This window comes from Topomyia yanbarensis, chromosome 3 (genome assembly GCF_030247195.1).
Source record: "Topomyia yanbarensis strain Yona2022 chromosome 3, ASM3024719v1, whole genome shotgun sequence".
In the NCBI taxonomy this organism is placed as follows: domain Eukaryota; kingdom Metazoa; phylum Arthropoda; class Insecta; order Diptera; family Culicidae; genus Topomyia; species Topomyia yanbarensis.
Genome location: NC_080672.1, coordinates 173,779,256 through 173,791,331, shown reverse-complemented (window position 1 = coordinate 173,791,331; position 12,076 = coordinate 173,779,256). Strand labels below are relative to the sequence as shown.

Here is a 12,076-nt window from a genome sequence, read left to right as displayed (position 1 = left end):
TTCGAAATTTTTTGTCTTTCGTTTTAAGTAGAAACGATGGCATTATTTCTTCAAACAACAAATTAGAATAAGTTAAGTTTTAAAAAAACTTGTTAGGTTTACAAAAAAACGGTTTGACTTTCAAAACGTTTCAAATAGAACAGATAACTTTGTCACTTCAGCAAAAATATGGGACTTACAAAATTCTAAAAGTGTTGCACACAAAGTATTTTCGACAATTTAATGTATCAAACGACAAATGAAAAATGAAAAAATCTAGTGTGGTAATATCAAATAAGCAGTCTACCGTATTTCTGAATGATTAACAGGTTTTACATTAGTGTATTGTTAATAACAAACAGTGGGTAATTCTATTGCAACTCTTGAAGACGTATAGAGAAACTTTATTACTTTGGTAAAAATATGCGCCAGCATTAGTTTTAAAAATTTCTACAACAATGCATTTGCGAGAAATTAACACATAGAAAGATAATATAAGATTTTTCATGACCTACCCCAGCTTGAATATTTAAAAAATCACTACTACTGATGCAACAGATATAGTCATAAAGTTTATTCAACAACATTGCTTCAATTTGATTGTTTCATAACTTTGTAGAACATTGCGTTGGTTAATTTAACGTAGTTTAATTTAACAAGTTAACCACAACTAATTAAAAAATCGTCAACAAAGTATAACTAAAAAAACTTCTGACAGCACACGGTTTTGTCATCTGTTATGCGGCTTTAGTGCCATATAGTGCAATGACATATCTCCATTTACATGATTGCCTATTTTTCTCCAAACATGCAGATTAGATTAGACTCATTTACAAGACGACAGCTAATTTGCATCATCTAATCATCCGGACAAAACATGTCGGATCAAAATATTTTGATATTTGAAGCTTGTCGTAACATAACATCAGGGTGAGATGTAAAATCAGCTAGGATCAACCAGTGGTGAAAACTTTATATCTTATTCAGCATTCAATATTTCCCTTACTCATTTATCTACACAAACAGGCAACTTTTCTATGGTACCCTAATACCACCCAAGCGTCGTTCTCGAAGCGAAGCGGGAACCGATCCAAGGGAACCTTTCACCGCATAATACACACGTGGAGAAAATTATGACTTTTCATTTCGCTGAATATTGTATGGGTTGACTGCTTGAGGTAGGTACAGAAGGAACCTTCACATGGCAAGCTTTTGCTATTGCCATCTCCGTCTCAATTTGGGTTTCTCCCCAATCAGCCATTTTCCTGGTTGCTGTCAACTGGGTTGATATCGTTTGATTTTTTTCTGCTCCCGAAGGAAATCTTATTTTCGCTGAAAAATTTCTCTTTTTCTCCTTCGATCGAAATCTTAATTTCCTATTCAGAAATGAAAATGATTTGGCCCCTTCTGCTGACGATGTGCCAACATAAAAGTGGGAAGGAACTACAGTGGAGCGCAATTTATTTCGGGTGCGCCATGACGACCTTACAGTTTTTATGGCGACAGGACAAACATTATTGATTAATATGGCTCATGAAACCAAACATTCAACTGTTAAAGTTTGGGTCGAATTGATGTTGAGTTTTAAATAATGTTTGCATCGCCTGCAGCGATGGTAGCTTCACTGTTGCTCAGTGATGAGGGTAAGAAGGAAGCACAAGACAACGCTATGAATTTGGTTCATCCTTCAGTTGCGGCTGGTTGGTGCATAATGGGGCGGATCGATAATCGCATTTTTCCCTGCAAGCGTAGATTGAGGACGTAATTTTCTGCAAGAATTGAGTTGTGCCATATTGTATAAGATGCCGCATTGTTCTAACGAGAGAAGCCAAACTGCTTATTTAATCTAATATTTTCTATTAATTATTCATCACGTCAATGTCATTTGTGAATTATTAAATTCACGATTTATCTTTTTCTTTCGTGAATCTTTTTCTAATCGCTCTGATCTGGCGATTTCTCTCAGTGGTCATGCATACATGACGTAGCATTTTTAGGGGTAGAGGACGTAGACCAAATTTGAGACAAGGGACCGTTCATAAACCACGTAGACCGAAATTTGAGAATTTTTACCCCCCCCCCCCCCCCCGCTCTAGTAGACCTTAGTAGACTTTTACCAACCCCCCCCCCGCCAACAGTCTACGTAGACTTTTATTTTTTTTTATTCGCGGGAAATGTGAAATTAGCAAGAAGTTTTCAATTGATGTTCAATTAAAAATTAGCGTTCAGATTTATTTCAAGCTTTTTAACTATTAAAGAAAGGTTTTTCACATTGGTTTTTTGTCAATGATTCATCGAATCAATTAATACCAATTCAAGGTGCTTTCCAACGTTTGTGTAGCGGAATACTTCTTTTCAAGGTTAGTTGCTCAAGTATATGTAAAAAGATATATTGCTATAACTAGTTCAAATTTTGTCCGAAGTGGGATCTGCACCAACAATACAGAATTGCTAAACACTTTTGAGCCTTATTGGTGCATTCAAAATTGTTAAATTATAAGAAACAATTACAAAATAATACTGTCGATGTGTACTGTCATCTAGACTAAAATAATTACCAAACATGCACACAAATTGCACTTTTCGTGAACAAGTTTCAATATTTCTAAGTTAATAAGATAATCTACACACCAAAAAATTCTGAATTTTATCGTTGACGTAATTCTAAATTTGCCACAATCAAACAAACCGTAATTGACGAAATAACGAAATATAACAGTGTTCTGTTTAATTTTACATGGAAGATGTACTTTCCATGCGCAGTGCCATAAAATTACACTCATCAACATTTTAAACAAACGCCATATATGAAGTAAAATTACGTGACTCGCGAAATTCAACGACATGTAAAATCTAAATCAACCGTAAAACTATGTCATTTTTTATGCTCGTATATGTCATGGTCAGGAGACGTAAATTTACACGATATTTTCTAGGTGTGTAAATGGCCTTATTTGATTAAGGGAACGAAGCTATTTAAATCATCCCAAAAATATTTATTTTCCTTATGTAATTAATAGCCATATCACCTGAGAGTATTATCACAAAGTATCAAAGTTTAACTCCGAATATTTTCGAATATAAATATAGTAGAACTGGTTTGCACGGAGTTGCATATGGTCAAGAAGTAAAATTTAACGGGTATTTAAATACCCGTTAAATTTTACTTCTTGATTTTGAAATCAGTGTAAATGATTGCAAGAGAAACTGATTAACTTGAGTAAACACTTTCTTGTAGAAGTTTAACTACACTACTGCTTTAACCACCAAAATCAATAAATAGAAAATAAAAAAATTAATCCACTTATTGTTAAAAATCGGGTGTTTTGTTGTTACAATGGTTAATGCTTAATTTTGACCATGTTTTAACTTTTTATGTTTCATACATTTAATGGTCCATGCATGTCTGCTAACTAGTGAGGTTATCAAATAAAAATCGTGGGTGCAGGCACGTAGCCAGAGGGGGGGCTAGGGGGCTAAAGCCCCCCCCGAAACTTTTCAAAAATAAATTTAAGAAGCAATATGTTTTTCGGTAACTCGTAAAAAAATTGTACCTTGTTTGGTTTCAACAAATTAATGGGAGAATGGTGAGGAAGATTGCTATTTCGAGCCACCGAAGACATCGGTCACGATATCTACTCAGTATGCCGAGTCTGATAACACACTTCCTTTCATATTGTGTGACTCGTCGGAAGAACAAAAGAAACTGTTACTTTAATTGTTTTTTTTTTATAATTGATAAATTTATTTAGGCCCAAATGCGGTAGCTCGACGAGGCCGATTGTTTGTTTTTTTACAATGAATAAAAAAAACAGCTACATTAAATTTTTGGTCTCGTTCAGGCGCAGCTTTCTGCTGCGTGTTGAGATCCTTTTTCTAGGTGGCGAAATATTGCCAATGTTGTCCACTGCAAGTTGAGGTTTATTTCGTTTGTCTTCTTTCGCGTTATCGTTCACGTCCATGTCCTCATCCGTACTACTTTCCTGCTGCTCGCAGTCGGATGTTCCAGTTTGCGTTTTACTCTTAAGGGTCTTTTTATTATGTTCGTTATCGGCATTCGTTTCGTTGTTGTTGTTGCTGGTTGTTGGTTTTGCAGCTGTTAGTGGTTTAGCGTAAGATGGTTCTGGGCTGATTTCAGTTGGATTGGTTAAGTTTTCCTTAACAGTTTCTACGCAAGGTTTTCCGAGGTGCAGCTTCTTCGTGCAGAACTGGCACGTAGGAATTTGCCCTGGGTACGTGACTAGCGATGTTTGATGAATGAGAACATCGTCACTTCCTAACGCTGTGACGGTTATGTATGAGGGAATTGGCTTGGTCACACGCATTCTCACCACACGAACACCGTTAGGGATGCCCGGGAAAAAATTCTTCCAAGTCTCATGTGTAACGGAGTCTACTTCTCCGTATTTTTGCAAGCATTTTTTAATCGCGCCGTCAGGGGTACGCGTAGCCAAATCATGGACACGAACTTCTACAGCGCCGTTCTCGACGTATACGGGAATGCTATATTTAACATTGCCGCATTCGGCGGTGTGCTGCATGTTGTTTCGCGAGGCGAATGACTCAGCTTGGTTAATGTTATTGAACGAAATCAGCACGCAATGTTTAATATGATGCATTTGTAGGGTTTTCACTTCAGCCAGATTGAGTTTCATCTGCACTTTTAATAACTGTTCCACTTCCCGAATGGCTGGTCTTACGGGGCATTTCGAAAAATCAACAGCAACACAGTTCGGCCGTATCTGGGTTGCTTTTTGCTGGGCACCGTCACTCATCACTAAATCGCACAGTAGGTATAGGCTATTGTTATATGCACTGCTTGTGTGATAGGCACCGATTGATTTGATTGACCGTTTCACTTGCGCGGGACGATTTTTTGCTCCTGCTCAGGGCGAGATGTGAAGACAAACTGATGACTTTAATTCATGCTGGGGTAATCCGTCGGATGATTGAATCGTAAAAGCAAGAAGTGGTGCTCCAGCCAAACGTGGAGGCTATTGACTTCTGGAATTTTTGCATAACCGAATTTCATGATGGGAAATATTTGCTGAAGGTGAAAATAGAGGTTATGCTTACGAACATCGCCTTTAACGAGTTCTACCTTGTCAGGCATTCAGTACTTATGTTACTCAACAAATTAGCCTAGGCGAAACCAGTCATTTTGCAACTTGTAACACGTGGTTGATTCTCATATATATGGATGATGAGAAAATCAATGTTCGGCTACAAGATCTGATACCTCTTACTTGAACCGCGGGCGAGCGACCAGGAGGTTAAAGCCCCAATAAACAAGCTTAACTTCTTTGAACCGTGGCCATTAAAAGATTCCTGTCACATTTGGAAAAAATGTAATTTATTATAAAGGACACATCTAGGAATTAGACGGGTAGGGTCAGCTAGGATTTCGTCCTAGCTGACCCTGCACGCACAAAACACAATGCGATAATATAATCATACACGTTACATCTTTGCACATCCATAGTCTCCAATACGATTACCTGAAAAACAAACAATTGCCAAATTTGTGGCTGCTGTTCATATAATATTGACGGCAAAAACTGCGTCTAGTATCTCAAAATTAACAGTCAGCATCATCATTGAGGAAGTCGACACTTGTGGCCCGTAAGGGGACAAAACAAAAATGAAATCAGATATTCGCGAACTGCCATGTCCATGGCAGTTACCACGATAATAATACGGAAGTGTACAAGATAGATATGAACGACCACCAAGACGCGGTTGGTTATGAAAAATATTTCTCAATCAGTAAACAGGTCAATCGCACGAGATCTGTTGGACAACCATTAGCGTTTTATCATTTTCATTGTTTACATCGTGGAAATATATTAAAGACTCAAGGCTTCATTTAGCTAATGCATTGAACCGACTCAAGTAAACGAATTGTATAATAAAAAAATAGAAGTTTCATAGAAAACTGAGTACAAAAACTGTCCCAAAATTAACATTTATCGCTAGTAATGGTATCTAACAATACTCATTTTATGCTAGATATAATAGATTAGAGCAATGTGCGCTTAATATAAACGTCAAGCATCTTCCAAACTGTTTTCTTACATTCTTTAGCTAAAAATAATTGACACGTATTTTTTGGTTTGGCTAAATATTATATTTTTTTCAAGTTATTCGCTTTTGAACTTTTGAAGTCTATAAAATTGAACATTTTTCAATCACTGATAACTCGGAAACGACTCGATATATGGAAAAAAATATTAAATAAAAAAGTTGCGTTTTCAAATAAGCTTACCAAAAAAAAATCACAATTTTTTTGTTATATAACTTATGAAATTTGCAAATACTTGAAACAAATTGAATTTTTTTAAGGCTGGACCAAATTTTTTATTTATTATTTTCTTTAAGTATTAAAATCGTGTTAAAAAGATTGTGTAAAAATTTGGCAGTGGAATTCTTTGCGAGATATTACAATTATAAACATAAAACATGGCAATTTTACACTAAACGCCCAGCGAAAGGCCTGTTATAACTGAAATGTCTCGTAACACTTCGAGTTCCATTCTGAATTTTTCACATAATCTTCTTAATATAGTTATGTAATCAAAATAAATTTGATTTCGGGGGACTTTAGAAAATATTTGCTTTTAACATGAGAATACCCCCAAAAAAGTGTTAAATTTGCAGAATGCGAGCCATTCCACGATTTACAACTATAATTTTAGTTCCCTTCAATTTTTTTGCACTCTTTAGCTGAAAATTATAGACACGATTTTTTTACTTTGGCTGAATTTGATTTTTTTTTCAAGTTATGAGTTTTTGAACTTTATAAAGTACTAGCTAATACCCATCGCACGTTGATGCGACTTTCAACGAAATAGGAGGAAACCATAATTTGTTCCGAAGCGCCTTCTTGTAGGCAGATAATCCCCACCAATAGCACACAAACACGCTCCATAACAAATTCCTACTATACATAAATTTTTACGGCAATTGGTTAAGCCGTTTGGGAGTCCATAAATCACATACATACAAATATCGACTTTTAATAATATAGTGATTTTTTAAAGTTTTATAAATTTAATAGAATTCGACATTTTTCATTCCCTCATAACTGAGAAACTATTAGATTTCTGGAAAAAAGCATTAAATAATAAAAGCTGCGTTTTCGGAAGATCTCGGCGGATTTTTTTTGTAATATTTGTTTTTGTTAAATAATTTATGTATTATGCAAATATTAGTAACAAATTTTTTTTCAGGGTGGAGCCAAAAAAATCTTTTTAGCTTTTTCAAATAATTTATAATTATATCGAGAAGATTGTGTACAAATTTCAGAACGAAATTCGAAGTATTTTACGAGATATTTCAATTACAATAGGCCTATCACTAGGCGTTTGGTGTAAAATTGCCTTGTTTTAAGTTTATAATTGTAATATCTCGCAAAGTATTTTGATATCCACTCCCAAATTTTTGCACAATTATTTTAACATGATTTTTAATATTTAAAGAAAATAATAAGTAAAAAATTGGTCCAACTTTAAAAAATTCAATTTGTTTCAAACAATTGCAAATTTCATAAGTTATATAACAAAAAGAAATTGCTATTTTTTTCAGTGAGCTCATTGAGTACACAACTTTTTTATTTAATTTTTTTTTTCCATATATCGAATCGTTTCCGAGCTAGGGGCAGATCACTCGAAGAATGTATAACAAATTTGCATCAAATTAGAAAAAATGCATTTAATTTCCATTTTTGCATCAGCTTTGCACTCCCTCGCAGAAAAGTTTGTTTAACAAACGTACTACGCGATCCACTTTGTCCGACGTTTTGTTAAATGTAGGGCTAGTTTTTCTGTAGGGTTTTGACGTCTTACACGCAACGCAAACAACATTGCACGCAACGCAAAAACATTGCACGCGACGAAAAATACATTATGAATTTCTATTTTGATGGAAATAAATGCATTTAATTTCGCTGATTTTTAAAAATGCATCACAAGTGATCTGCCCCTAGTTTCCGAGTTATAAGTGATTGAAAAATGTTCAATGTTATAAACTTCAAAAGTTCAAAAACTAATAACTTGAAAAAAAATCATATTCAGCCAAAATAAAAAATACGTGTCAATTACTTTAACTAATGAATGCAAGAAAAATAATTGGAAGGAATTCAAATTTTGATTGTAAATCAGACGTGGAATGACCCATATATTTTGATCCTATTGATCACCAAAGATCCTCCTTCCTAACTGGGGTATGCCAAAAAATTATGTTAGCATGATGCATTAGAACTGGTAATAGTTACAGGACGCCAGATCAAGAAAATAGAAGTTGAACCATCTACAATTCGTTTGCTAAATCAGAAGATTTTGTGCAAATTTCGACATTCTCTTCGATCGAACATTTTATGGATATTTTTCTACTCATTTCGATTTAGCGTCATCTACACCTTTTAAACGTGTAGCTTAGAACACCTTGCGTTTTCCAGCACCGTCAAGGATTGTCATATTCGGTTAGCGCATAAATACTGAGAACTCTAGAATATCCATTGTTGCAACGAGAGTAAATTGTAACTTGTAAATAAAAATAAATAATAAAAATCAAATTAAACATCAATAATTCGTTGATGTACTATAGCCTTTCTTGTGACAAAGAACATGGATTGTCTTAGATTTGGCTTTGTTTTCATTAAGAACTTTTCAAAATTTCGTTTAGTTTCTAGTGACAATATGAAGTAATTAGATCTAAAAGCTTTATGCAGGGGCGGGTAAAGCGTAGTTGGTAAATTGATTACCTTTTACGCAGCTCATCACGGTTCGTTCATCAATCCCGCACATGTAGGGTTAGAAATTTTTCTAAAGAAATTTTCTAACCCAAAAAGAGGCGAATAACCATAAGGTTAAAACATGTATAATCGAAATAAAAAAGCTTTATACAATAATTTTTTAAGCCCCTCCCGAAATAAACTCCTGGCTACGGGCCTGGTGGGTGCTGGGCTTAACGAGTAGTTACCTCAATAGTGTACTAACTTTGAAGTGTCTGCATAAATTCACCTAGCTGAATCGACCGATATTTTCAATGCAACTCTCTTTAAATCCCATTTATAATTAGTAATACGAGAATAACAAAAAATAAAAGTCTACGAAGACTTTTTCAAAGAGCCCTCTCCCCCCTTGTTTAGTAACTACAAGGATACACCCTATGCATCATCTCATCATTCAACCACGGTCCCCACACTACCATGGGTTCGGCAGCACAGCAGGTAGATTCTGCGCAAAGTGGATAATAGCAGGCTAATCCAGAGGCAAACCATCATCATTTAACCGGCAACTACAACCATACACACATTAGGGAATGTGGTGGAGAGTCATCATCATCGTCGCGACGGTAGAGCGAGAGCAGTGATCACGATACCACTACTGATAAGGATCACACTGATAGCAGCACATCGTGAGAGCGGAAGAGAGATCGGACCGATCGCCAAAAACATCGCAGACCACATCGGAGGTCTGCTGACCTACTATCAGTGAGAAGCAAGGCAGTGCAGTACCAACCAGTAATCAGATCAGTTTGATCAGTTGAGCACGCGATCCGTTAAATTCATTAATTATGTACCTAGTTTAAATTAATTAAAATTATTATCGATCAGAAATATATGTAGTTTATTAAAGCTTGTGTTAATGGTACATCGCGAGTGTTTCTTGGTCATTTGATGCCCGAAAACCCTATACCACAAGTGATCGTCGCCTGAGTACCCGCGGGCAGTCCGTTCCCGATTATCTCCAGCCAGCAGCAGCAATTTTTCATCTTCAATCCGTGGTGAGTGCAGAAACAGTCCGGCAAAGGATTTTTAACCCCATCGGTGTTGGCCCGGACCCATTGGAGCCAACATTTTGGTCCTTCGAACCGGATCGTCGGACTGGCATCAAATTCCACGGACATTCCAAAAGGACCCATCGGCGCTACTCACGCGCCATTGTAGCTGTTGGCATTGTACTCGGACGCCATCGCGACCTACATGACGCTAGGAGTTGGCGTCATTATCACCCAGAACAAAGGCGCAACCCAATCGACGCTAAGGATTCGCCATCTTTTCGGAACATCAAACCTTCGACTGGACATTCGCGCCAAAGGATTTTTCTCAGGTGAGTTGATCCACTACAATATGTCCAGCCGAAGCTGGCACCTTACTCAGTGCTAACACTCGCCTTTACCATTTTCGTTGGTCATCGAGCTGCGTTTCGTGGATACGAAAACTTCCTGCCGTAGTTCCGCTAGTCAGTTAAAACAATTCAGGTGCATGTAATTGGACCAACCTACATAGCACATTATTCATACATCGGTTCCTGGATAACGAAAACCCTTTGCCGGTGCAGGAAAAATACCATCCACTAATTTCAACGAAATCGGCAATTACCAGAGAACGTAAAACGAAGAGGGAGCACCATATTCTGTTTCTCCAGGTTAGTGAAGAATAGTATATGCCAGCCGAAGCTGGGATCTCAGATATTATACGTATTGATTATTGTTCATCCTCTTCTACTGCGCCATTTTGAAAAATTCCGGTTGGTGGTTGCATAAGCAACTGAGGCCGCTATTAAGTACCTACCATCATTTAAAATCATATTTTGGAAAATCGCAATTTGGATTGATTCTTAATCTGTGCTGCTGGTAGTTTCTCCAGGTGAGCTACAGCAGTATATGACCAGCCGTGGCCAAGGTCTATTTGATAGTACATCCTGGTTTTCTCCTCTTTTATTCCTAACCCGGAGCATTGTGAGACACTATTTGACGCCATATTAAGTCACGCTGGTATACGGATACTAGTCTCGGATTTTCAATTTGCATTTGGATTTGGTGTGCAGTCTTTTCGTCCAGGAAAAGTACAGAACAGTATATGCCTGGCGAAGCTAGGGCGTATTGCAGTATACTACACCGCTTCCCTCTCCTCTCGTGTGTGACAAACTAACACTATGGCTCTCGCTGCATCATCCGCTGCCAAGAAAGGGTCATCTCTAAAGCTGTTGACAACGAAGTTGAAGGACGTCCAATCATCATTCAACGATATCTGGCAGTTCGTAGAGAACTTCACGGAAGAGGCTACAATCACCGAAGCGGAGATACGCCTGCAGAAACTCGACGAGCTGTGGGAAAGATTTGGTGACATTCTAGTTGAAATCAAATCTCACGATGACTATCCTGCCGATGGTGACGGTTATGAAAAGGAACGAAAGGAGTTCAGCGACTACTACTATAGGGCCAAATCGTTTCTCTTGGATCGGGTGAAAGAGCGACAGGAGCATTCGAGTTTAGAACAGTCCATCCGTGTCGGGGACACGACGATACAGGGTACGTTGGATCACGTGCGGCTCCCGCAGATAAAGCTACAGTCGTTCAACGGGGACATCGACGAGTGGCTGAGTTTCCGGGACCTTTTTACATCCTTAATCCATTGGAAGTCTGACTTACCGGAAGTGGAAAAGTTCCACTACCTCAAAGGGTGTCTGCAGGGCGAACCAAAGAGCCTAATTGACCCTTTGCAGATCACAAAGGCAAATTATCTAATTGCCTGGGATATGCTTTTGAAACGGTACAACAACAGTAAGCTGCTGAAAAAGCGACAGGTGGAGTCACTGTTCAAGTTGCCCAGCCTTTCGAAGGAGTCCGCTTCAGAACTACACATTCTGTTGGAAGGTTTTGAGAGAGTCATCCAAACGCTTGATCAAACTGTGCAGCCTGGAGATTATAAGGACCTTCTGCTCATCAATCTTCTCACCGTGCGGCTGGATCCAGTAACCCGTAGAGGGTGGGAAGAATGTTCGGCTAGCAAGGAGACGGATACACTGAAGGATCTGACAGAGTTTCTTCATCGTCGAGTTCAGGTACTGGAGTCGTTACCACCAAGGTCGATGGATAACAGGGGCATCCATCAGTCACAAGCGCCTTCGAAACAGAAGCCGCCTAATGTGAAAACCAGCTACAGCACAGCACAATCGTCTGGGGGACGCTGTGTGGCATGTGCGGCAAACCATCTGCTGTATCAGTGCGGTTCATTTCAGCGGATGTTGGTGGCGGAACGTGGCGCATTACTTCGGACTCATTCACTCTGACGAAACTGCTTCCGACAGGG

The 12,076-nt window shown here is 37.9% G+C and overlaps 2 protein-coding genes across 2 annotated transcripts in view; both read left to right on the top strand.

Moving 5' to 3' along the window:
• Positions 1-12,076, top strand: part of LOC131694092 (zwei Ig domain protein zig-8-like) — a 683,919-nt gene that overhangs the window by 40,372 nt on the left and 631,471 nt on the right. The window lies entirely within an intron of this gene.
• LOC131687392 (uncharacterized) lies at positions 10,920-12,056 on the top strand. Its single transcript, XM_058971474.1, has one exon. The coding sequence runs from the start codon at positions 10,920-10,922 to the stop codon at positions 12,054-12,056; it is 1,137 nt and encodes a 378-aa protein (XP_058827457.1).